We start from the raw sequence: 25,715 nt of genomic DNA on the forward strand, positions 1-25,715 counted from the left end.
GTAAAAGGCATTACTAAGACGCACCGTGGTCTGGGCAGTTTCTCAGTCTGCTGGGGCGAATACGGCAACAGTGTTTATATCTTACACTTCTTGCTTTTCAATGCAGCAAATGGCGGATGAGCGTTTCCTTCAGAGTCCGCCATGCCTATAGACACTATAATTTCATATATGAAATTATAGTGTCTATAGCCATGCCGGGTGTCAACAAAATGCAGAGCCGTACAGAAAACTGCGTTGGAGGGAATTTATATGAAGATTTTATGACCCTCGTTTTTTTACCCGTGGTGAAGAATGAATTTATGTTTTTTTTTTCATTTCTACATACTCATACATAATTTAGATTCAATTTCAGATGCAGAATTCAGATTCAGTTTTCAAAATCGGGATACATGTTTAGGAATTAAAATTCAGGATTCAGAATTCAGAATTCAAAATTCAGATTCAGAACTCATATTCAGATTCAGAACTCATATTCAGATTCAGAATTCAGATTCAGAATTCAGATGCAGAATTCAGATTCAGAATTCAGATTCAGAATTCAGATTCAGAATTCAGATTCAGAATTCAGATTCAGAATTCAGATTCAGAATTCAGATTCAGAATTCAGGTTCAGAATTCAGATTCAGAATTCAGATTCAGAATTCAGATTCAGAATTCAGATTCAGAATTCAGATTCAGAATTCAGATTCAGAATTCAGATTCAGAATTCAGATTCAGAATTCAGATTCAGAATTCAGATTCAGAATTCAGATTCAGAATTCAGATTCAGAATTCAGATTCAGAATTCAGATTCAGAATTCAGATTCAGAATTCAGATTCAGAATTCAGATTCAGAATTCAGATTCAGAATTCAGATTCAGAATTCAGATTCAGAATTCAGATTCAGAATTCAGATTCAGAATTCAGATTCAGAATTCAGATTCAGAATTCAGATTCAGAATTCAGATTCAGAATTCAGATTCAGAATTCAGATTCAGAATTCAGATTCAGAATTCAGATTCAGAATTCAGATTCAGAATTCAGATTCAGAATTCAGATTCAGAATTCAGATTCAGAATTCAGATTCAGAATTCAGATTCAGAATTCAGATTCAGAATTCAGATTCAGAATTCAGATTCAGAATTCAGATTCAGAATTCAGATTCAGAATTCAGATTCAGAATTCAGATTCAGAATTCAGATTCAGAATTCAGATTCAGAATTCAGATTCAGAATTCAGATTCAGAATTCAGATTCAGAATTCAGATTCAGAATTCAGATTCAGAATTCAGATTCAGAATTCAGATTCAGAATTCAGATTCAGAATTCAGATTCAGAATTCAGATTCAGAATTCAGATTCAGAATTCAGATTCAGAATTCAGATTCAGAATTCAGATTCAGAATTCAGATTCTCTTTTTGGGGCGACTGTTTAGTTTACTTTTAATGGGTTGATTCTCGGCTTTCAGTCTCAAGTTTTTTAGTAAAAACGACTTTATTTTTACATATCCAACGTTTCGATCCTTATAGGATCTTCATCAGGGACTAAAATTTATTACAAAATTAAGTTTACGTCTACAGAATCTAAGTGATTCTTACCGAAAAAGTTGTCGTTTTTTTGTCCGGTTTGATACGGCGTATCGTTTACTGCTGTCTGTTTCTGTTTCAAACTATTGTAAAATATGTTGGATTTTTTGTGTATGTTATAATTTTATGTGTGACTTACGGTTAAAAATTCTTTTCCAGGGCTATTGCTGATTTTTTGTAGGTTTTTGTAGCACTTTTTATGAACAAGGTACTTGCACTGTGTGTTTTATTCTATGTTGTTTTTTAATTTATGATGGCGGTGTACTTAAAGTGTCTGGTTGTTGGTTTGTGTTTTTTTGTTTTGGTTTCTTATTTCGTATTTTTTCGAGACACTGAAATATGTTGTTGTATGAAATGTGTATGATGTCTGTGTCTTTTTTAATATTGATGGAAGAATTTGTAGTTTTTATGTGACAACTTTCTAACATATTTAGTTTGTCTTGATTGTCACCTCTGTCGATAATTTTCACTTTGTCTATATCGAACAGATGATGCATAGCTGCTTCGTGTTCTATTAATGCTGTCTGTTGTCGTAGTTGGATGATTGCGTAGTCCTCGTTTGTGTATCCTTTTTCCCATAGTCGTTTCAGCTCGTTGGTTTGCGTTTTATGCTGTGACATTCGTTGTTTTAATTTAACGATTGTGCATCCTATGTAGCAGGCGTTGCATTTATGTTCGTTGTTTTCTTCTTCGCTCGTGTCTGGATTCCCGTTGCATTCGATTTTGTATACTACGTTTGTGTGATCTTCATGTGGGGTTTTATCCTTTACCATAGGGAATAGTGATCCAATGGTTTTTTTCTGTTTAGTTGCTGTTTTAATATGAGTGTAATCCTTTTTTAGTGTTTTATTTATTTTTGATGTTAATCCATCGATGTTCGTGAGAGATTTGAAAATTTTATTTTCGTTCTCTACCATAGCTGTTTGTTCAATTATTTTTTCTGTTGTTCTGTTGATCACTCTATTAATTAATGAGGTGGGGTAATCGTTCAATTTAAGTTGTTTCATTATAATGTTTCGTGTGGTGGTTTTGTCTGACTTGGATGTGAAAGTTGCTACTCTGTTCGCAAACGTTATTGCTACATTCATTTTTTGGTGTAACGGTTGGAATGAGTGGAAATTGAGAAATCTCCCAGAGGCAATTGGTTTCATGTACCAATCAGACAAAATCTTACCCTCTTCGTTCCTATGGAGCAACATATCCAGAAAAGGTAGAGATTCGTTCTCTTCCATTTCGACGGTAAACTGGACATTTTCATGCTGCGCATTGAATACGTTTTTTATCTCGTTCACTTGTGTTGGCGGCAGGACAAGGAAGAGATCGTCGACGTATTTTTTTTATGTGCAGGGGTGGCGTAACGCAAGCTTCGATTGCGTCGTCCAGTAGGTCGTCTAACGTGAGCTCAGCGATTGGTGACGCTATCGGACTTCCCATCGCGAGTCCTGAGGTTTGCTGGTAGAAAGTGTTGTTGAAGCAAAAATAGCTGCTGTCCATACAGAACTCTACCATTTCCCAAAATATGTCGAGACAAATTGGAGTTTGCATAGACAAGCGGCTCCAATGTTTGAAGATGCTTTTTCGTACCAGTTCCTTTGGTATCGACGTCGTCTCTCTTTTCACGTCGATACCAAAGGAACTGGTACGAAAAAGCATCTTCAAACATTGGAGCCGCTTGTCTATGCAAACTCCAATTTGTCTCGACATATTTTGGGAAATGGTAGAGTTCTGTATGGACAGCAGCTATTTTTGCTTCAACAACACTTTCTACCAGCAAACCTCAGGACTCGCGATGGGAAGTCCGATAGCGTCACCAATCGCTGAGCTCACGTTAGACGACCTACTGGACGACGCAATCGAAGCTTGCGTTACGCCACCCCTGCACATAAAAAAATACGTCGACGATCTCTTCCTTGTCCTGCCGCCAACACAAGTGAACGAGATAAAAAACGTATTCAATGCGCAGCATGAAAATGTCCAGTTTACCGTCGAAATGGAAGAGAACGAATCTCTACCTTTTCTGGATATGTTGCTCCATAGGAACGAAGAGGGTAAGATTTTGTCTGATTGGTACATGAAACCAATTGCCTCTGGGAGATTTCTCAATTTCCACTCATTCCAACCGTTACACCAAAAAATGAATGTAGCAATAACGTTTGCGAACAGAGTAGCAACTTTCACATCCAAGTCAGACAAAACCACCACACGAAACATTATAATGAAACAACTTAAATTGAACGATTACCCCACCTCATTAATTAATAGAGTGATCAACAGAACAACAGAAAAAATAATTGAACAAACAGCTATGGTAGAGAACGAAAATAAAATTTTCAAATCTCTCACGAACATCGATGGATTAACATCAAAAATAAATAAAACACTAAAAAAGGATTACACTCATATTAAAACAGCAACTAAACAGAAAAAAACCATTGGATCACTATTCCCTATGGTAAAGGATAAAACCCCACATGAAGATCACACAAACGTAGTATACAAAATCGAATGCAACGGGAATCCAGACACGAGCGAAGAAGAAAACAACGAACATAAATGCAACGCCTGCTACATAGGATGCACAATCGTTAAATTAAAACAACGAATGTCACAGCATAAAACGCAAACCAACGAGCTGAAACGACTATGGGAAAAAGGATACACAAACGAGGACTACGCAATCATCCAACTACGACAACAGACAGCATTAATAGAACACGAAGCAGCTATGCATCATCTGTTCGATATAGACAAAGTGAAAATTATCGACAGAGGTGACAATCAAGACAAACTAAATATGTTAGAAAGTTGTCACATAAAAACTACAAATTCTTCCATCAATATTAAAAAAGACACAGACATCATACACATTTCATACAACAACATATTTCAGTGTCTCGAAAAAATACGAAATAAGAAACCAAAACAAAAAAACATAAACCAACAACCAGACACTTTAAGTACACCGCCATCATAAATTAAAAAACAACATAGAATAAAACACACAGTGCAAGTACCTTGTTCATAAAAAGTGCTACAAAAACCTACAAAAAATCAGCAATAGCCCTGGAAAAGAATTTTTAACCGTAAGTCACACATAAAATTATAACATACACAAAAAATCCAACATATTTTACAATAGTTTGAAACAGAAACAGACAGCAGTAAACGATACGCCGTATCAAACCGGACAAAAAAACGACAACTTTTTCGGTAAGAATCACTTAGATTCTGTAGACGTAAACTTAATTTTGTAATAAATTTTAGTCCCTGATAAAGATCCTATAAGGATCGAAACGTTGGATATGTAAAAATAAAGTCGTTTTTACTAAAAAACTTGAGACTGAAAGCCGAGAATCAACCCATTAAAAGAATTCAGATTCAGAATTCAGATTCAGAATTCAGATTCAGAATTCAGATTCAGAATTCAGATTCAGAATTCAGATTCAGAATTCAGATTCAGAATTCAGATTCAGAATTCAGATTCAGAATTCAGATTCAGAATTCAGATTCAGAATTCAGATTCAGAATTCAGATTCAGAATTCAGATTCAGAATTCAGATTCAGAATTCAGATTCAGAATTCAGATTCAGAATTCAGATTCAGAATTCAGATTCAGAATTCAGATTCAGAATTCAGATTCAGAATTCAGATTCAGAATTCAGATTCAGAATTCAGATTCAGAATTCAGATTCAGAATTCAGATTCAGAATTCAGATTCAGAATTCAGATTCAGAATTCAGATTTAGAATTCAGATTCAGAATTTTAGATTCAGAATTCAGATTCAGAATTCAGATTCAGAATTCAGATTCAGAATTCAGATTCTTTAAATGAAGAGTTAATCACCGTAAATTTTTATTTTGTGAAATTGTTTATCGGCTATATCGGTGAAATTTATATTCTTTGAGAAAGAATATTCAAGAATTGAAAGATTATAGACGGATAGAAGATTAGAATAAGATGAAAGATGTTGAAAATTGAGCGGAAGGGTAATTTTAATTTGAAAACTTTTCATCACATTTCATCGATTTGTTCCTCACGGGCCTTCTACCTTGCAGTGGTTGAGACAGATTGTAGCAACCACCACACAATAGTAGGCCTAGCGTGGTTCGTCCCACAAGCGGAAACTTGCAGTACGAACGAACGTTCGTTCGAATTCTGAATTCTGAACTCTGAATTCTAAATTCTTAATTCTAAAATCTTAATTCTGAATTTGAATTCAGAATTCAGATTCATAATTCATATTCTGAGTTCAGATTCAGAATTCAGATTGAGAATTCAGATTTAGAATTCTGATTAAGAATTCGGATTAAAGATCAACCTGGAATTTGAAATTGGAAATTATATTCAAATATTAGACTAAGTGTTGTAACTCAAAATTCAAACTTTAGAATCAGAATAAGATTTCAGATTTAGTTTCCAGTATGAGATTAATCATTTAAAAGTCATATTACTTTCCCCTCCTTTTGTGAGAATTTTTTCTTTTATGCATGGTTGAGCTCTAAAAAAGGTATCATGCTAGGCCACGTGTTACGGCTATCCATCAATATTGTAGTTGGTTTTACTTATTCAGTAAAAAAAGCATAAAAAAACAGTAAGATTCGAACCGTGACCAGCATCGTGAAAGTTCTGGTTGCTACCACGGCACCATTTCAGCGTGATATAAGTTTTGGAAATTCAACTGTTTAAATACCATTCTTTCCATACATAAAATGAACTCCTTACATACCAGTTCGCTTTTCCCCAAAAAACGTACTATGCGTCATTTTTTTATATTGAGATCGGAATTTTTCGTGTTTGAATATCCGAAATCATACTTATATGATGCAGAGGGAAGGAATCTATTATGTGTATTCTATATTATTTTAAATATTTCCAAATATAACTTACACTCTGTTAGAAAGGCTCCAATCCACTGTTAAGTGTATTAAATCGGGTTTTTATTTTCGGAATGCATGTATTTTTTCACTTATTTTTTTTTAAGTTGACCCCTTACACTTTTGTTTACCTGTGCAAAATATGATTAAAAATAAGAATGATGAATTCTATGAAGATAATATTATTTTAATGGCATTGCGGCGAGATGAACTTCTAAGGTAGAAATGTTTAAGTAATTGTGAAGAATATAGCTGGATAGATGAAGCGAGTGCGCTTCGTAGAAGAAGTGTAAAGGTGGTGAAGAATGTAAGCGGAGGGCAATTTTTGTAGAAAGCTCAAAACTGATCGGGTAAACTTTTGCTAGGCTCACTGACTGACTATGTAGAGGAGGCGAAGCAATCGCAGATCCTTAATCATAGAATTCTATGAAGGTATGGAAAGTGAGGGGTTTCATAAAACGTCATCCAAACCTTTCAACTGGGGAAGTGGTGAAGCAGGTAAATTTTTCGCCAAATCACCAAACATACAAATAAACAGACCAAACATCCTGTTTCAATGATAAAAATGCTGTTCACCGATAAAATAAACAAAATACGATGGTTAAATTAGCGCAAAATAGTGGAACCGTTAACGGAGAAAATCAAAATGAACTTTCTAGCGAGCTTCTAGTGAATTTCCTGGTCAGAAATTTTTCGTTAACAAGACTCGTCTGAATGTTCCGGAGAACAAAGGGAAAAAAATTAAAAAATATATCTAGCACGAAATTCTAATGACGATCTGTGGAAGATGCAAATCGGTAGGTGGTACATTACCATTGGCACAATCATCGGCCAAAATACTGAAAAAAATGCCTACAAAACCAACCGTTATCCTTCCATAGCACTTTCAAAGGTTTTTGAAAGTTGATACCCCAAAAACAATGGTAGAATGAAAAAAAGTTAACAATGTTGTTTTCTTGCAGAAGGTAAACAATCTGCATAATTGGCCATAACTTCGATAAAAAGAAAATTTTGAGTTCTTTCGAAGGTCCAGCTCCAGGAAATGGAAAATGTCAACAAAAATAGCAGGGGGGGGGGGGGATTTTAGAGTTTAACATGGAGAATTTTTCCAAGAAAAATTTTTAATTCACGAGATTATTTTCCCGTATTAACGTAAATGAACTTGATCCCAAAAAGTGTTAAAAAAATATGTGTTAACCAACATGTTAGAAAATTGGCTCGCATCCGGCGGTATTTTATCCTACATCACTTTAAACCTATGACATTTCATTTTTCAACACTATATGACACTCACGAATTAAAACTAATTTTTTATTGTCAATTTCGATTTGCAATTTAATAAACTTTTTGTATTGAAACTCAAATCTTGAAAAACAAAAGTCCTAATTCTTATTTAAAATTGGTTTTTTTATTTTGAAGGTAATCTTAACAAGTTCATTTAGAACTTTAGTTTTTATCCCATTTAAAATAAAAAAAAAATCGTTATATCATTAGAAATTGTATGAAGTACAAAATATTCTTCAAGAAACCAATTTTAGCCTCAATTTTATGTTGTGTTTCTTTTTCATCAACTTAACATTCACAAACTTGAAACTTTTGAAAATTGCTAAAAATTATTTACGAAAATTCTGCACTTATCTGACAAAACTTTGAACCATAACCAAAAAACTTAAAATAAAGGTTTTTATTCACTTCCTCCAAGACCCCAAAAAGTTATGACATCTGTGAAAAAAGTTTTTTTTCTATTTGTTTACTTTGCCCAGTTCTGTGGTAAAATAGATTTTTAACTATTTCATTTTTAGAAACATTATCTAATCAAATTGAATTTAAGATATTTTTAAAAGCAGAAATCTAATCGTTTTGCAGATTTAAAAAAATTTGTTTCATGAAATAAATCTTTTTTTTTTTAAACTTGCTTCAGTCATTTCAGAATTACTTGTCTTTCCAAATTAAAAAAAAAACTCTACAATTTTGATTTTAAAGATAATGCATAATTATTATCATTATGAAAATATTAAACCTGAATTGAATAGAATATAATAAATTATTTCAACGATTGACAAAATCTAACATGATATTTAAGTTCAATACGTCTAAATCTAAAGAATCAATCATTAAAACATAGGCACCTGCAAATTCTCTATATCATCTTCATATTATATTTCAATTTATGCTGAAATAAATCACTGAAATGAATTTAAAGAATTCTACTGTCAAACTTAAGACATTTTTTTGAATATTTTTCTATGTATTTGCCTTTGTTTTTCAACTGTTGATTTTTGTGTTCGGCAAACATCTTTTTGGAAGCTTAAAAATCTAGATTTAAAATAAGAACAACCTAGTTTCTACCTTTTTTCCTTCCCAGTCTAGAACTCAATATTTCAGCTGACGGCGACAAAATACTCAGAGCTTGATATTTTAAAACCATGATTTGCGCTTGAAAATTTATAAAAGTTTCACTTGCATTTATTTTTTATTTTATCTTTTTGGAATTGATTATAACATAATGAAAATAAAATAAACTTTTGAAGCATTTTATTTTGATAACCGGAAGAACATGAATATAAGAAAGAATTTTATCTGTGCCTTTGATCACTGGCAATCTTGGAATAATATTTATTAATTTTTTTTATCAAATCTGATTCAATCATCATCTACATATTTGTTTTTAATATTTTTTTAAAGTTCATAATGGTTTTTGCCTTGTAGAAAATTCACATTTCAAATCATGATTCTGAAATTTAGATAAAAGAGAAGATTTTTTTAATAAACCCTTTCAATAAAATAAAGAAAAGAAAATTAATATGAACAATAATTAACAATTAAAACCTTTTTGATCTACAATTTGAAATCATGTTTTTTTTTGCAAGGATTTTCAACCGTTTGGATATTTCAACAATTAATCATGGTTTATTTCTGATCTGAAATAAAAATTATTTAAGAATCCGGATTTCATTTCTTTCAAAATCTGGTGTTTTATTTTACATGTTGTATTTCTTTTGCAGTGATTTTTATGTCCAAACTTTAAATTCTGTTTTTATTCGAAATTTAAATTCGCATTCTTTTTATAGTGTATCGAAAACATTAACTTAAAACATTTAGATCAGAAAAGAATCATTGGTTTAAAACATTGAATATGCATAATTTTGGATAGTATCATTAAAGTTTATTATTTTTTTGAGATTTTGCGATGATGGTCATGAGTAACAAAATGGTTAAAGAAATAAATTTCTTTTTTTATTGGATATTTTTGGGATTGTTATTATTTCCAGCTACACTTGAACTTCGAAGCCCCCCCCTCCCCCCCCCCCCCCCCCCATGGACGGGTCCTTCACACGAGCTTGGCGCAGATGTGGCCCAAACACTTTGGTCAATAACTTATTTATTCGATGCTCTCTCAAAACTCACTTGACAGATTGCCACCAAATTTGCACATTTGAACATTACACTATTAGGTACCTACTATTTAAAAAAAACATGCTTCGGGGAAAAAGCTGTAAGGCAGTTATTAATTGCTCTAAAAAAATCACTAAGTTCCTGAGAAAGCTAAAGTTAAAAGATATATGTTGTACATATGTATATAAATAAATTTATTTTTTGAATTTTCTTAGAACATGGCTACAAAAAATGCAAAAAAGTGGTGTAAAAACCGTACATTTTGATGAATCAACCGCCAAAGCTGTTGAAGTTTTTAAAATTTTGAAAAATTGAGGGTAAAATCCGCCATAAATAGCTCCATTTTACAAAGCGCGCGGTGGCTCAAACTGCCTTCATTAGATTCCTCGATAAAAGCCACTCAAGATAAGTCTCTTTTTTTTCACATTTTAAGTCCGAACATGAATTTTCCTGAAGTATACGAAAATTGTTGGGAAATTGAGGGTAAAACGGCCATAATTTATATTGCGTGCGATGGCTCAAATAGCCTTCATTCGATTCCTCGAAAAAAATCACACAAGATAAGTCTCATTTGGTTTTAAAATTTCCTGTGCGAAAAAGTATTTTTCTGAATTAATTGTAAAATGTTGGGAAAGGGAGGATTAAACATCCACAAAAAAAAACACACAAGAGGGGTCTCACTTGGTTCAGAAATTTCAAGTCCAAACATGCTTTTTTCAATTAATTGGAAAATGTTGGGAAGTTGAGGGTAAAAACAGTCCTAACATTCTCAAACAGCCTTTATTCGATTTCTCGAAGAAAATCACACAAAAAAGGTTTCATTTAGTTGAAAATTTTGAAGTCCGAATTTATGTTTTTCATAATTATTTGAAAAATATAAGAAAATGAGGGTAATCAGCAATAACGCCATTTTTTGAAGAGTGTGGTGGCTCAAACTGCCCTCAGATTCCTTGAAAAAAAATCACACGAGAAAGGTCTATTTTTGTACAATTTTTTTTAGACCTTTTCAGAGTTTTTCTGGATGGTTTAAAAAATATAGGGGAAGAAGAAGTTAAAAAGGCACTTATCTCCTTTCACAGGCTTGTTCGGCATATAAAACTATTTTCAATTGATTCTCCGGACATTTTTACTTAAGGAATTTTCATAGATTTGGTTAATGTAGGATAAAATATTTTGCTTTTCTTCGCGGTTTATACACATTTTTCGCCCTTGGGCGGCAGTAAATATAGGTATATACAAAGTGTCGGTGTTGATCGAAATTGATTTTCGGAAAAAGGTATGAGCGAATGCGAATTTCAGTAAGAATTAAAAAGTTTAAATTAATTTTGCACAATTTATACTCACACCTATGCTTACAAAGTTAGAATTCTGAATTATCCAGTTTTATTTATTTGATTCCCAGCAAAACTTTAAAAAACTTGAAATTCAAATGTTTTTCAATATTTTTCTTCCTTTTTTAACAACTCTCGACATTACCCTGGATATTTTCTGCTAAAATTCTTGAATGTTTATTATAAAATCCTTAAGTAAACTTTAGCAATCATGAATTATTGCCAAATTGATTATTTCAATAATTCTTCGAAAGTAATGTTAAATTTAATGCAATAAACCTATACCTTGTAATTATGCCAGACGATTGTACTTAATTAAATTGGGGAAATTTTTCTATGTTCTGCCTCCTATTCTGTACTGCAAATCTTTTTTCATAGACTGATATAATTATTGCTTTTTTTTCAATTTTGACAATGCGAAGAAAAGCGAAGAAAAGTTTTTCCAGGCGCCGTAAAAGTTGAGACTTTTTTTTCTAAATTTGAAGAGAAAATGTCCTTATCCTAAAGTATACACTTTTTATTAATCCGGTCTGAACAAATATCAATTTCTTCTTTTGTCTTCCCCCCCCCCCTCGCAATTTCCGAAAAACAAAAAGCGGAGAATAAATAAAATTTGAAGTATTTTATGTAAATTTCGAATAAAAAAATCAAATTTCCGAAAGATTTTAAGACTATTGAACAAATTTTGGAAGATGGGAGTTATTTCATCGTTTGTGTTTTTGGTTTGATTGAATTTTTCGATAAAAAATTACTTGATTTATAGGTTTTATGCAATGATATTGTATTATGTTTCATACAAGCTTTCGTAGAATTTATTCCAATCTATTTACTTTTCGCATTATTCTTTATTATCCCCCCTATTTCGATGTTCCAATTCCGAGTGACATAAGAAAGATTTGAAATTTGTTCCGGCCTTGTTAAGATAATGTAATGTATTATTTATTATAGAAAATTTAAATTAGGAGCAATTTTTCAAGCTTGATTAACCTAAACAGTTGGTTTTATCTTGAAATGAATTTAAACGCTGCTTACGTCTTAGATTAAAAAAAATGAGATTTTTAAGTGTTTTTTCTCGGTTTTTTTTTTATTTTTTTTTATTCTCCTTAGATTCGTCTGGATTTTGTGTTGAAAAATTTGAAATCAAATGGCAAAATATTACCAGGTTTTGGAAAAAAAAATTGGCTTGATTTACTTAGCACGGAACATTTCGAGAAAATTCTGCAATCCCTCCTTCAGCCTACCTTCCCCCAACCCTAACTTACATATACCAAAGTGAAGCTATTCAAGATACTATTTCAAAGAGGCCCCTGAGCTGTTATATGCTTCGTTTTAATTCCGATTTTCTATTTTAGACTTTTTTCCCCGAATTTTAGAACATCAAGCAGTATGATTAAAGTTACTTTCTCTTTTACCCGGGGTAATTGCCTCCTATTGCCTCCCTCCCCCTCCCTTTATCCGACCTTGCCTTTAATGCACAATGTTTTTTTAAAAGGACACTTACGAAACCCAAATACCTCGGAAACGCATCAATTTTTTTGAGTTATATATTCTTATATATTTTTTTGAGTTATCTGAAAAAATGACCGCAGAGTATCTGAAAGAATGTCTTACCGAACAGAATGAATACTTGTCCATAGAAAGTTTAGAACTTGTTACTATGTTTGCTAATAAATTTAAAGATTTCACACAATATACGGCAATTATAGAAGTTGATGTGAATTCACTGGAAAGCATGTTAGAAATGGGTCGAGTAAATATTGGTTGGGACAGATGCAGAGTCGTAGAAAGTTTTAGCATTACACGTTGCTTCAAGTGTTGTGCGTATGGCCATAAAAGCATAGAATGCAAAAATAACGAAATTTGTTCCCGTTGTGCATCGAACCATAGAACGTCGGATTGTGAGTCAAATTTTAAGAGCTGTGTCAATTGCAGAAATATGAACATAGAACGAAAAATGAATTTGGACACCGATCACTTTGCGTACAGTGAAGAATGTCCAGTTTACAAAAAACTAGTAGCAAACAAACGTCGTCTCTTGAATTATGGTCCATAGCAACTAGAAGAGCAGAATAAAAATCAACCAACAGTTATTTATTTGAATTGTGGAGGAATGACAGCAAACTTTGAAGATATTCGTTTGATGGTGCAATCGATGAAACCAAAATTAGTAATGCTGACAGAAACGCATGTGACAGAAACATTAGACGTAAACCTTTTCCAGCTACCAAATTTCCGTTCCGTAATTTGCTTCTCTGATTCGAGGCACACTGGAGGAGTTATGATTTATCTCCATACAAGCATAAAATATAAGGTTCTATTGAATGCTAAAATGAATCGAAATTGGTTCGTCGGTATCGAAATTTTCTCAGGAATAACTGCAGGTCGATATGGTGTGCTGTATCATTCACCTAACGACAGTGATGCCATATTTCTAAAAGTATTAGAGGAAACTTGGTTAGAAGAATTTGTTGACTTATCTAAGTTTAACTTGATAGTCGGAGATTTCAATATAGATTGGTTAAATCTTGCAGATTCCGCAAACCTGAAAAATATGATGAATTCGTTCTATCTCAAACAGCATGTTAAGGATTATACTCGCATAACACATACTAGCCAAACACTGATTGACATGGCGTTCTCAAACTGTGATATTCATGTTTGTGCCGTTAACGATTTTAAAATTTCTGACCATGAAACTTTATGTTTGTACATTGATAACAACAGTATTGATTGTGATGAAAAATTAATTAGGGTAAAGATTTGGAAAAATTACTCCCCTGACAAATTACTTACGTTGTTGAGAAATCAAATAGAACCAATAAATTCGGAATGGTTGCTAGATAATCTACATAATAAAGCAAAAAGTTTAATCGACAATATTCAAAAATGTGTCAATACATTAGTGACCATTGAATTTAAAAAAGCCAAAGAATCAATAAAATGGTTTGATACTGAACTTGCCCAGATGAAAAGAAGAAGGGATAAGTCGTACCAGAAATTTTTGCAATGTAACACTGATCGTACATGGTCACTCTATAAAGTGTACAGAAACGAGTATTCATGTAATCTGCGAAGAAAGAAGCGAGAATACATACAGCGCTCTATTGACGCGAATAAAACTAATAGTAAGGAACTATGGAAAGTTCTCAAGAAGCTCATAAAACCAGATGCACCTTTAGCTCAATCTATTGAATTTGATGGAGTAGAAGAATATGATCAGTTAAAAATCGCCAACATGTTCAATGAATATTTCATATCAATTATTGAAGAAATAAGTAGTTCCATTGAAACAGAGCCTGAGCCCATTCAACTTACAGGATTGTATACCCGAAGCAAATTAGCCAATTTCTCACCTACAACGCTTGAATGTTTAAAGAAAATTGTCTGGACAATGGGATCATCTTCTGGTGCCGATGTAGTGAACTGCAGAATATTGAAAGATGGATTTGAAGTAATTGGTGGTAAACTATTGCAGATCATCAATGAATCTTTGTTGATGGGAAGCGTTCCACGGTCCTGGAAAGAGTCTTTGGCCGTTCCGATTGAAAAAGTAAATGGAACATCAAAAGCAGAGGAGTTTCGACCCATTAATATGCTTCCAGTTTATGAGAAGGTTTTGGAGTTAGTAGTGAAGGAGCAGTTATTATGCTACATTGAAGCTAACAAAATACTGGTTGCAGAACAAAGCGGATACCGTAAAAATCACTCTTGTGAAACAGCTCTAAACCTATTACTGGCTAAATGGAAAGGAACATTGGATAAAAAAATGAAAATCATTGCCGTTTTTCTCGATTTAAAGCGAGCATTCGAAACTATTTCTCGCCAAAAACTGATTGACACGCTCTCGAAATACGGGATAAAAGACACAGCTCTTAAATGGCTCCAATCCTATTTAGATGACCGATTTCAAAGAACCAAATACTCCTCTGTGATATCAAATACCAAAGAAACCACGCTTGGCGTACCTCAAGGAAGCGTTCTTGGGCCACTGCTTTTTATTTTATATATAAACGACATGAAGAAAATTCTAAAACACTGTGATATTAATTTATTTGCCGATGATACTGTGATATTTATTGCTTGTGATGATGCTGGTGCTGCTGTCCATAAATTGAACTGTGATCTCGTGAATTTGAATAAATGGCTGAATTTTAAAATGTTAAAACTAAATGTCTCTAAAACTAAATGTTTGGTCGTCTCTAACAAGCATATGAACTGTGATTCAGTAAACGTTTGTATCGATGGTGAACGTCTCAATATAGTTCATGAAATAAAGTATCTCGGTGTAACAATAGATGAAAGATTAAACTTCAAAGATCACATCAACAATTCAGTGAAAAAAATTGCCAAAAAATTTGGTTTAATGTGTCGTTTACGTAAAGATTTGTCACAGTGGAGTCTAATTTATTTGTATAAAGCAATCATATCCCCGCATTTTGACTTCTGTCCGTCTATAATATGTTTCGCAAATGATCAGCAAATGGCTCGGCTACAAAGGCTTCAGAACAAAATCATGAGGTTGATCCTTAGATGCCATCGAAGGACGCCTGTTCAAAACATGCTAAGTGCTCTACAATGGCTATCAATTAGACAGCGAGTAACATACCTCACCTTGATTTTAATTTTTAAAATCGTGAACGGAATAGCACCAGAATATCTTCAAGAACGGATAGTAAGAGGAACGGACCTGCATCACTATGGAACACGTTTTGCTTGTGAAATACGATCTGCATCATTTTTATTGGCATCTTCGCAAAATTCATTGTTTTATCGAGGCATAAGACTATTTAATAATTTACCAACGGAAATCAAAAGAGAAGAGAATTTCAATCGTTTTAAGATTAAGTGTTTGGCGTTTGTAAAAGTTAATTTTAGTTTATAGTACGTGTTTAATGTGAGTAATTTATTACCAGACGATGATGAAGTCAACTGAACAAACGTCTCTGAGCCGCACATGACAAATATCAAAAGCAACGCGATCTGGGGCGCGGTAAAACCCTGAAATGGACTCATGTGTGTGTGGGAAGGGTTTAATACCCTGAAATATCCCTTTTCTCAGATGGTCCCTGTTCAAAAGTTGATAATTGAGAGCACTAAAATAAAAAGCAGATAAAAAAGCCAATGATGGACGTACATGGGAATACATTCACAAAAAAACCAGCAACTCGAAAATCGACCAAACATGAGGAGACTATCAAAATATCTTACAAGATAATCCAGCCCAAGATCCCATGTACGGGGGAAAGTGGAGGGCCATCATCATCATCATCAAAAATAATCTACAAATCGAAAGAAATTTACCCATTGTACTTTTCATTCGATATTCTAATATACATATAACTTTAAACTTATAAAGATTTTGTTAAATCATTTGATCTTAATGTGGTTTGTTTAATTGAATTTTACGTCTGAGATATTTGATGCTTTTTTTTTGCTTAATAATTTAAATCTTGAGACAGTTGTAGGGAAATGAGTGTGATATTTTTTTAAAGTTACATCGTGATTCCTTCGAGAGTTACTCTTGATTCCAATTGATTCTCTTGTTGAATGTTACATTAAGAGTAAGATATGTTCCAAAGGATAGGAACAATTAAAACATGTTAAGATAAGACAACCAACAAAAACATCACATGGACACTTTTTTACCTCATCTTATTCTTAAAATCAAACAATTTCCCAAACTTGAAAAAATGTCTCCAAATTTTGAATATTTTAAGCTGCATTCTCTCACGAGACCACTTTATTCCACAATAAAATAGAAAACGAGGCACACAAAAAAATGTCAATTAGATTGTGCAAATCACTTCCGAAAAACTGCATTCATATGCAAACAACCTGTGATGAACCTTCATCGGTTCCATTCATCGAGCTCCCGGGGCAAGATCCACAACCGGATATTCAATCATGTTTCTACAGACACCTTTCCTCCAGCCGAAAGCGATGAATGGGGTGCCGAGGAATTTCCAATATATTCCCTGAACCTATGTAGAAGAAAAACTTCAACGGCACAAGTGGAAAGTGATTTCTTTGTCAGTGCTGTGGAAGAGAAATTTATTGTAGGGTTTTTTTTCCTCTTTTTTGCATGCTTTATTGTCAACACCTCGAAAAACCAATGCCGTTGGCGAAAAAATAATAGAGCGCAATTTTAGTTTCCGTCTCAGTCGTTAAATTGTTCCCTTAAATTGAATTTTTCAAACTTCTTTTCACGGAACCTCACTGTTGTTGCTCGATCTGAGCTCTGGCTTTTGGAAGATATTCCCTTATGACGTTGTGGATTTTTTACCAGTTTCATCAGTTTAATCAGGTGAATCATTCGTCGATTGGGATATAACAATAAGAGGAAAAATGCAAGCGATTTTCATTGGATGGCTTTAAGAGAGTTTCTAGACATTCAAAAATATAAATCAGTTTTTAAAAAACCCAATGGTTCTCATTCCTTTTTTCAAAAAATTTTAAAGGTTTTTTTTAACTGCATCTTTGTTTTATTTCAAAATAGCTTTTAAATGTTTTTAAGACAATGGCAATATTCAATTTTTTGGCTCTTTTCTCCACCAGTCCGTCGATGGTCTTCCTGGTCCAGCTGGAGTACTTGTACGGCCAAATGTGTCCAGGTTCGGCGCCGAGTTTGTCGGACTCATCAGAATGTGGAATACTTTGACAAGGCGTTGATCAAACATCACCAACAGCTGGCCGCCCTGATGGATCCCAGTGGGGCGGCAGGAGATCTGGATTCGGATGCCGGATTCGGTTGCCACGGCAAGGATACTCAGTCCATCGTCTGTCGTGGCAATGAGTGTCGGATTGATGATACTGGTGAGTTTTTCCTCATTTTTTTTGTATAATAGGGTATCTTACTTATGAAATTTTTGAGTGAAGTATCAAACGTAAATAAACAAATGTTTCAACCTTTTGAAAATATGTGTCTACCGGATTCAGATCTTCTGACTAGTTAAGAAATACCTACAATGACTTATTTTATGTTATCTGTATTTAAAAATGTTTTTTCAAAAACAAATTTTAATTATTCTTAGCCCAATCTGGTGAAATGGCTCCACTCTCGCCTAAGAACTGTAAATTCGATTTTTTTTCCACCACCCAGAGAAATATGGACGATTTGCATTTCTCTCTGTATAAATGCATGTTGACAGTTGAACAAAAACAAAAAAGAGAGAAAAAACCATACGTGTTGTCACTAATTGATTGATATTCAGAGGGAACAAAGTATCAATATATGTGCCGCCCAGTTGATTCATGCTCTTTGGTTGTTTTTTTTCATTCCATTATTTTGTTTTTCATTATTTACTGTGCGTGCGAATATGAAGGAGGAATCGTGCTGGTTGTCAAGTTTCTGGACATGAATTTTTATCACGTTGTCGAGTCTTAAGCACGAGCCACTTGTTTGAAACAATTCATCAACTGATTTTTTTTCATATTAATTTCAATCTCTCTGGGACTTTTAAAGCTCGGATTGAAAGGTGACTGGCGAAAAAAAGACAACGTTGCGTTATTTAGACACGATTTTGATGTACTTTTTACACGCAACAACAAATCGAGCTGATAATTTATATAAAATAGGTTTCAATGTTTATAAAAATTTTCATTTAAATTTCCACACTTGCCCATAAGGGTGTCCCGAAATTGCATAATATCGAAGAAACTGGGGGCTCAGCCTCCAAATGATGGATTTGGGTATGGAGAACAAGCTTTTGTATTAAGCCAACAACAAAAAATCATGGTTAGAGGTTCCACAAATGCGATCTTAGCAAATAGTTTTCTTTTCAAATATTCGATTTTTAAACACATGTGGGTTTTAAAACTTCCATAAAGTTCATATTTTTTATATTTAAAAAAAAATTGGGTTAAAGACTGCGCGTTATACATATAAAATTAACCAAATTGTGATCAAAATTTAAAATTATCAGACTATACAAAAAAATTCTTTAAACCCATAATTTTTTTATTCATATCACCAAAATGTGTACAAAGCGTGGGATTTTTTTAGTGTCGATGCTGCGGATTGTTGTGCATTCAAACTTTGCTAAACAAATTTTCATGTTTGTATCATCCGGTGCAAAGTTATTTACGTTTCAATCCTTATTTTTTGGGATATTTTCTATTGAATTTATCATATTAGACTAAATAAATACCTACTTGAAAATCGAAATACTAACAAAAAAAAAACTAAAATGATTTTTAAAAAATCATCAGAGGGTCATATGCCAAATTTGAGCTAAATCTGACAAAGGAAAGGGGTTGCACTGAATTTCAAGAGTGGAACGAATATTTTTTTTTGAAATTCAATATCAATAACATAATCTGTCGTGTGTTTGGTGTTTATCCAGGTTGCTGGATCATCCGGTTTTACCCGGGTTTGCCCGAATATTTTATATAAGAATGGGGAAAAGTCCGTTCTGGCCCGGTTGCCCGGATTCCATTGGAAAACCCCGGAATTTGCCTGAGGTTTTCCTCATTCTGAAATAAAACTTTTGAAAATAAAACGATTTGTTTTGTAGTTTTTTGTTATTATGCTTCAAAAAGCAGAAGAGAAAGTTTTTTTTAAAATTATTATGAAAGGTTTTTTTAAAGCCTAAAATACAATATAAACACGTTGATAAATTTTGATGAAATAATAATTTTTATTTATAACTTAGGTGCTGGCCAAATTTAACCAGATATTGCCTCGATTTTGGTCGAAAATTTTGAAATCAAATACCTCGATTTTGCCTGGTTTTTAGATAAAATATCCCGTATTTGTATTTCTCATTAAAACCATTTCTGTCTACAGAATATCATTGGTTCAGTTGGTTCTAAGAATGTCGCAATGAAATTCGCTGATATTAGTAGGTGTGAATGTCATGAAAAAATGTACTGATACTTGTAGCATGCACTAACGATCTCACAAAACAAGTTTTTGTCACCTACAATTCAAATCCTCTCGTTAAAGGAATCGCAAGTTGAAATCGGAGCTAAACTGATTTCTACCGGTACTAACACAAGTAGCTTGTACTAGCAAACTCGCAACACATATTTTCACCACCTTCAAGATGAACCCTTTCACTACAGGGGTTGCAAGTTGCATACAAAGCTTTTCTTGTTTCTACTGGTACTAGCACTTGTAGCTTATACTAACAAACTAGCAATTTGAAATCAAAGCTTAAATAATTGCTTTTTTTCTAACACTAGAAGCTTGTACTAGCGAACTCGCTTCGACTATTTTCGTAACCTACAGTCCCTTTAATTTGATTGCTGGTAAGTTGAAATCGGAGCCAAAGTCATTTTTAGCTGTACTAACACTAGTAGCTTGTACTAGCGAACTCGCGACACATATTTTCGTCGCCTACAAGTTAAACCCTTTCCTGAGAGGGGTGGCAAGTTGCAACTCAATGGTTTTCTTGTTTCTACTGGTACAAACACAAGTAGCTTGTACTAGCGAACTCGCGACTCTGTTTTTTTTTTCGTCACCTTTAAGCCAAACATTTTGAATTGACTGGTGGCAAATTAAAATCGCAGCTTAATAACTCCCATTTTTTCTAACGCTAGAAGCTTGAAATAGCGAACTCGCTCTGACTATTTTCGTAACCTACAAGTCCAACCCTTTCACTTGACTGGTGCAAGTTGAAATCGGTGCTAAACAAATTTCTATTTTACTTACACTAGAAGGTTGTACCAGAAAACTCGCGACATTAATTTTCATCACCATCACCAATTCAAGCCTTTCCTTGACAAATCAATCAGATGGGCTTGTTTACTTACAGGTATTTCGGCATCCATGTATTTACCCGATAAGCTGGCAACTGATTTCTTTTTTTTATACTGTGTTATTTGAAGAAACACATCTTACCTGTGGGCCACTTATGGGATTCGAACTCAAAAGTTTTCTTGCCGATTCCGGTAATCGAACCCAGTATGCGTGGAAACCAAAACCAGACTTGCGCCAGCCTATCCGCTAAACCACTATGTGTAGGATTACTGTGTCGTTCTCCCGGAGTTTTCATCAAGTCTCTCGACCGTTAGGATTTAACGAGAGTATATCGTATCCCTCTTACATTCTTCCTTATTGTACAACGTTGCCAGATTGAAAACCACTCAAGTCCGTAGATTTCACAAAAATCGAAAAATGTACTGATTTCGGTAAGACAAAACTTGATTTTTTTTGGTCGTCAGGTAAAATTTTCATTTATCCGCAGAAACCCTTGAATTTATTCGATAATCCGTAGAAAATCCGTAGGAAATGCTGAAAACCCGTAGATTTGAGCATCAATCCGTAGCTCCGAAGAAATGCTAAAATCCGTAGAACTACGGAGAAATCCGTTGTGCACACATGTTGTACACACACAGCTAGAATGCGTCCTCAGTTAGCAAACGATCTCTAGTGAGGCAGGACGCACGTCTCCCTTTCAGCCGATAACTTGCAAACGGATTTCCCACAATGGCGGTTTCCAGCCAGGTTAACTATAAAAGGCTTAAAGTGAGGTTCATGTTTTTTTTTCTGCTGGTGTGTTTTGAGGTTAATAAAGTGTGATCAAAAAATGTAAAAAAATGTAATGTGAAAGAAAAGTGTGAATCAAAGTTTGATGGCGTTTTATTGAGTCTCCCGTGAGCGGTAGTAAATTCCAATGGAAATATTCGTTTTTCTAACTGCCATTAGATGGTTGATGGGGGGGACATTTTAATCTCCAGTATTGTGAATTATGCCCTAGCAAGACAAGTACTGAGAATAGAAGATTGCGATAGGTAGATTTGAGCGACTTTTCCTTTCGATTTATGCTTCCATCAGTTCATTTGTACTAAAAGTTACACATACTGCCATAATTAAACCCAAACCGTTCTTACTTACACACGGACAAGTGGTCAAGCTTTCAAAAAGCTTTTTTTCCTCTCGTTTACTCATTCCATTCTATTCCAGCAAAGTTATAATTCTTACTATGCTCAATCTTAGGAGGCATATGGTGTGCGTGTGGGTTTCCATTCATACAGTCGTGTATTTTGCATTCGGTTCGAAACGTATAGGTACCTTTCAATGATGATTTTGTTTTTCATTGATTGCTCTCTGGGGTAGCATTGCTTTTGGAATTTTAGTTTAGTACTGAATTTGAAATGTTCAGTAAATTCATTTTTTTTTCATTCTTTGAAAACTGTTTCGTAGGCGCAGGATAACGTAAAATCAAAACGCACACACTTTGGAAAGGTTGTTATTTCAATTTTTTTGTTAATTTATTTTATTTTAATTTCAATGCAGATTTCGGGATGGTATTGGTGGAAAGTCTTAATTGAAATTTATTTCACAATTTGCTTATTTCAACAAGAGGAATTTTTTATAAACAATAAAGCAATTACGTAATTTCAAAACGAAAATATGTCTAATTGATTTTTATTTATTTATTAAGCGCGGAGCTTTCTAAAAGACAGGTACTCTCATGAAAAATTACCTTTTTTGAAGCAACGAAATCTATAAAAAGTTTCAAAGTTTCAGTTGAGAACAACGGGCAACAAATCTTTTTACGGATTTATAATGGATCGGGAGGACCAACATGAATAGTGTTCTGAAGGTTCACTTTACGAGTTAACGTTGAAATGGGAAGACCAACATGAAGAGTGTGCTGGAGGTTAATTTCACGAATAAACGTTGGATCGGGAGGACCAACATTAAGAGTGTTCTGAAGGTCCACTTTACGAGTTTACGTTGGAATGGGAGGACCAAAAGGAAAAGTGTTCTGGAGGTTCACTTGACGAGTTTACGTTGGATCGGGGGGACCACCATGAAGAGTGTTCTAAAGGTTCACTTTACGAATTTACGTTGGAATGGGAGGACCAACTTGAAGAGTGTTCTGAAGGTTCACTTGACGAGTTTACGTTGGATAGGGAGGACCAACATGAAGAGTGTTCTGGAGGTTCATTTCACGAATTAACGTTGGATCGGGAGGACCAACATTAAACGTGTTTTGTGAGTTCATTGTAACTAAACAAGAAGTAATAAGAAAAGTATGATCGTTATATGATTTTAATGGGTTGTTACGTTTTTGCTCTCAAACCACTGGGCTCGCTATACATGGGAATTCTCTTTCTGAGTTTCTCATGTATAGTTGGCTAGTGCAGAGCAAAGGCGGGAGCAATTCATAGGAGCTTTTCATCAACATGCCCTCTAGCCTAAAATTTCAACACCTATCAAGCTTTCTCCTAATGACGCACTAATGCCTGTCTATCCACCTTTCTTTTAAATTTCTATAAAATAAATTCTCTCTAGTTTTCATTCCGCCGCACATGCCATTAAAATTATAATCATCATGAAAAGTATGATCGCAATGGGAGTTCTAAGTCGTTTCAGCATGTTCTTGGACATGTCGTCCAAGAGATAAATTTTGAGTACGGACGAGAGTACATCCTAATTATTCGCAAAAAAATGTTGGCTTGTTTACTATTAAGGACTTTGAGTACGGAACATTAAGAAAGGCGTGAAAGCACATGGAAGGTGAGAAGTTCGTATGTTCGTTCATATGTTAATTAATAATAGTAATAATTTTCGTATACTATTTGATAATATTTGTAAGTTTTTCAACTAACGGATTGAAGCGATTGTAGGTCCAACAGAAGAAGATTTCAATTATCTTGAATGCTTCGAGTTCGAATATTACAAAAAATTTTAAGTCTGAAGAGAGTAAAATTCAGAGGTTCGACTGGGAATGTATATCAAAACAATGACTTGAGCTCGACATTATATTGAAAATTCCAAGAGAAATACTGACACTGTTTGACAAATTTAAAGGTACCAGATGCGAAGGCATGTCTAGCTGAAGATAAGTTGAGAAATGAAATTTTCAGTTGTTTATAGGCATAATAGCAATGTTATTTGGTTTGTAACTTCGAGTTTTAAGTCATAACGAAATGTTTCATTAAATATCGGAAAATATGCTATCAAGGTATAAAGCTGTTCTTTTTTATCAAATTAATCAAATGTCGATCTTCTCAAAATTATGCTCAAATTGTAAATAATGGAGTCTACTTTCGGGACATCATTTCGACGCTTGTCCTTGAAGGCGTAGAAGAAGGGATCTCATTTTTCTGTCCACGGTGTATCTGAACGGCCTCTTTATGAATTTAATATCGATTGAAAAGTCTTACTTAAGGTAGTTTGAATTTTACTCCGCGTGGTACTGTACGGTATTTAAAAACAAAGTGAGAGTTTTATACTCAATTCCCCCCCCCCCCCCCCCCCCCCCCCCCCCCCCCCCCCCCGGGACCTTGAGGTTTGAGGAGGGCCCTTTCTACACATGTACGTGTTTCGATGTCTTAAAAATAAAACTTTTTTAGTATCGATGTCGATTGAAAAGTCTTGTTTCAATCCTTGTTCAACAACCATGTAACTTCTTACATCAAATGTAACAAATTAAATATGATGAATGCATTCGGTTCCAGTTGATTGGTTCACAATGAATCGCCACACTTCGTGATCGGTTGTCAGCAAAAGGGTTTCAATTTATCTAGCATCAAATTTTCAACTGTCATCACCCAAATCACGCAAGGATATTTTTATCTGCGACTAGCTGAAAAAATACAACGTAATGATTCCTTCCGCACATAAAAACATTTCCCGAACAAAAAAAGGATCGTTTCGGTAGACCATTGACCAAATTCAATACCGAAACGAGATGAAAAAGATGCTAAAAAGTCCTCCCAGGATCATTTAAGCCAATGACAAGCTTAAGCGTGCAATGAAGAAAGAAAAAAAAATGAAGAGGGAAAAAAATTGGCGCAGTCATCCACTCCTGGTCGCACAATGATCAATGCAAAGAAGTAGCGAAAAAAAAACAACTTTCCGAAGAACATTCCATGTTGGGCCACCGGAAGGAAGCGCTCGTTGCCATCGTTAGTAGATCCGTGTCCAAACGGTGAATACGGGAACTCCAGTCTGAATAGAACCCATCTTTCCGGAACAGGAAAGCTAAAATTGTCCCTTCTAACTGCAAAGTAAGAACCCTTCCAAGACACGGCTTGACTACCGTAGACTCAAAACTTTGCCTTTTCTGACGGGTTCAATTGAAAAGAATTTCCACCCATGTTTTAACCATTACTCTCTCGTTGACCAACTGTGTCACACAATAACGGGTGGAACTGGGCAGTGGAGTCAAAAGGGAGAATTCATTTTTTTTTTAAATTTTTTATTGATATCAAAATTATTAAACCAAGAGAACTTTTCCTGTAATACATACCATGTTAAACTTTCTAATTTTTTAATATTAAAAAAGATTTTATCACATTTATTTGATTTGATTTTATGATCAATATATTTTTCTTGGTCAATTTGTCTTTTTGAAAACTTATTACAAAAAAACCTTGAATACGCTGCAATCACGAACAAGCAATAGACAGAAAGTGGAATTCGGATTGAAAAATTGAGAACGAAAAAAAAACAGCCACCGGACTCTGACCGGCGAAAAAACATCTCATTCTCCGGAGTGTAAATTGTACCGAATCATCGAGATCAGGTCCAAACCTCGACCGATGCTGGAAGGGCATTTTTCCAGCTCACATTTTTCGCATTCACTCTAGTT

The 25,715-nt window shown here is 34.1% G+C and overlaps 1 protein-coding gene across 3 annotated transcripts in view; it reads left to right on the plus strand.

Moving 5' to 3' along the window:
* Positions 1-25,715, plus strand: part of LOC129750145 (uncharacterized) — a 531,649-nt gene that overhangs the window by 399,383 nt on the left and 106,551 nt on the right. For 2 of the 3 annotated variants that reach the window (XM_055745386.1, XM_055745387.1), the window contains one exon: positions 17,722-17,979. The exons of the other annotated variant lie outside the window; for it this stretch is intronic. In XM_055745386.1, coding sequence (XP_055601361.1) covers positions 17,722-17,979 — 258 coding nt within the window. The remainder of the gene's footprint in view (positions 1-17,721; positions 17,980-25,715) is intronic. 3 annotated transcript variants of the gene reach the window in all.

This window comes from Uranotaenia lowii, chromosome 2 (assembly GCF_029784155.1).
Source record: "Uranotaenia lowii strain MFRU-FL chromosome 2, ASM2978415v1, whole genome shotgun sequence".
Taxonomy (NCBI): Eukaryota; Metazoa; Arthropoda; class Insecta; order Diptera; family Culicidae; genus Uranotaenia; species Uranotaenia lowii.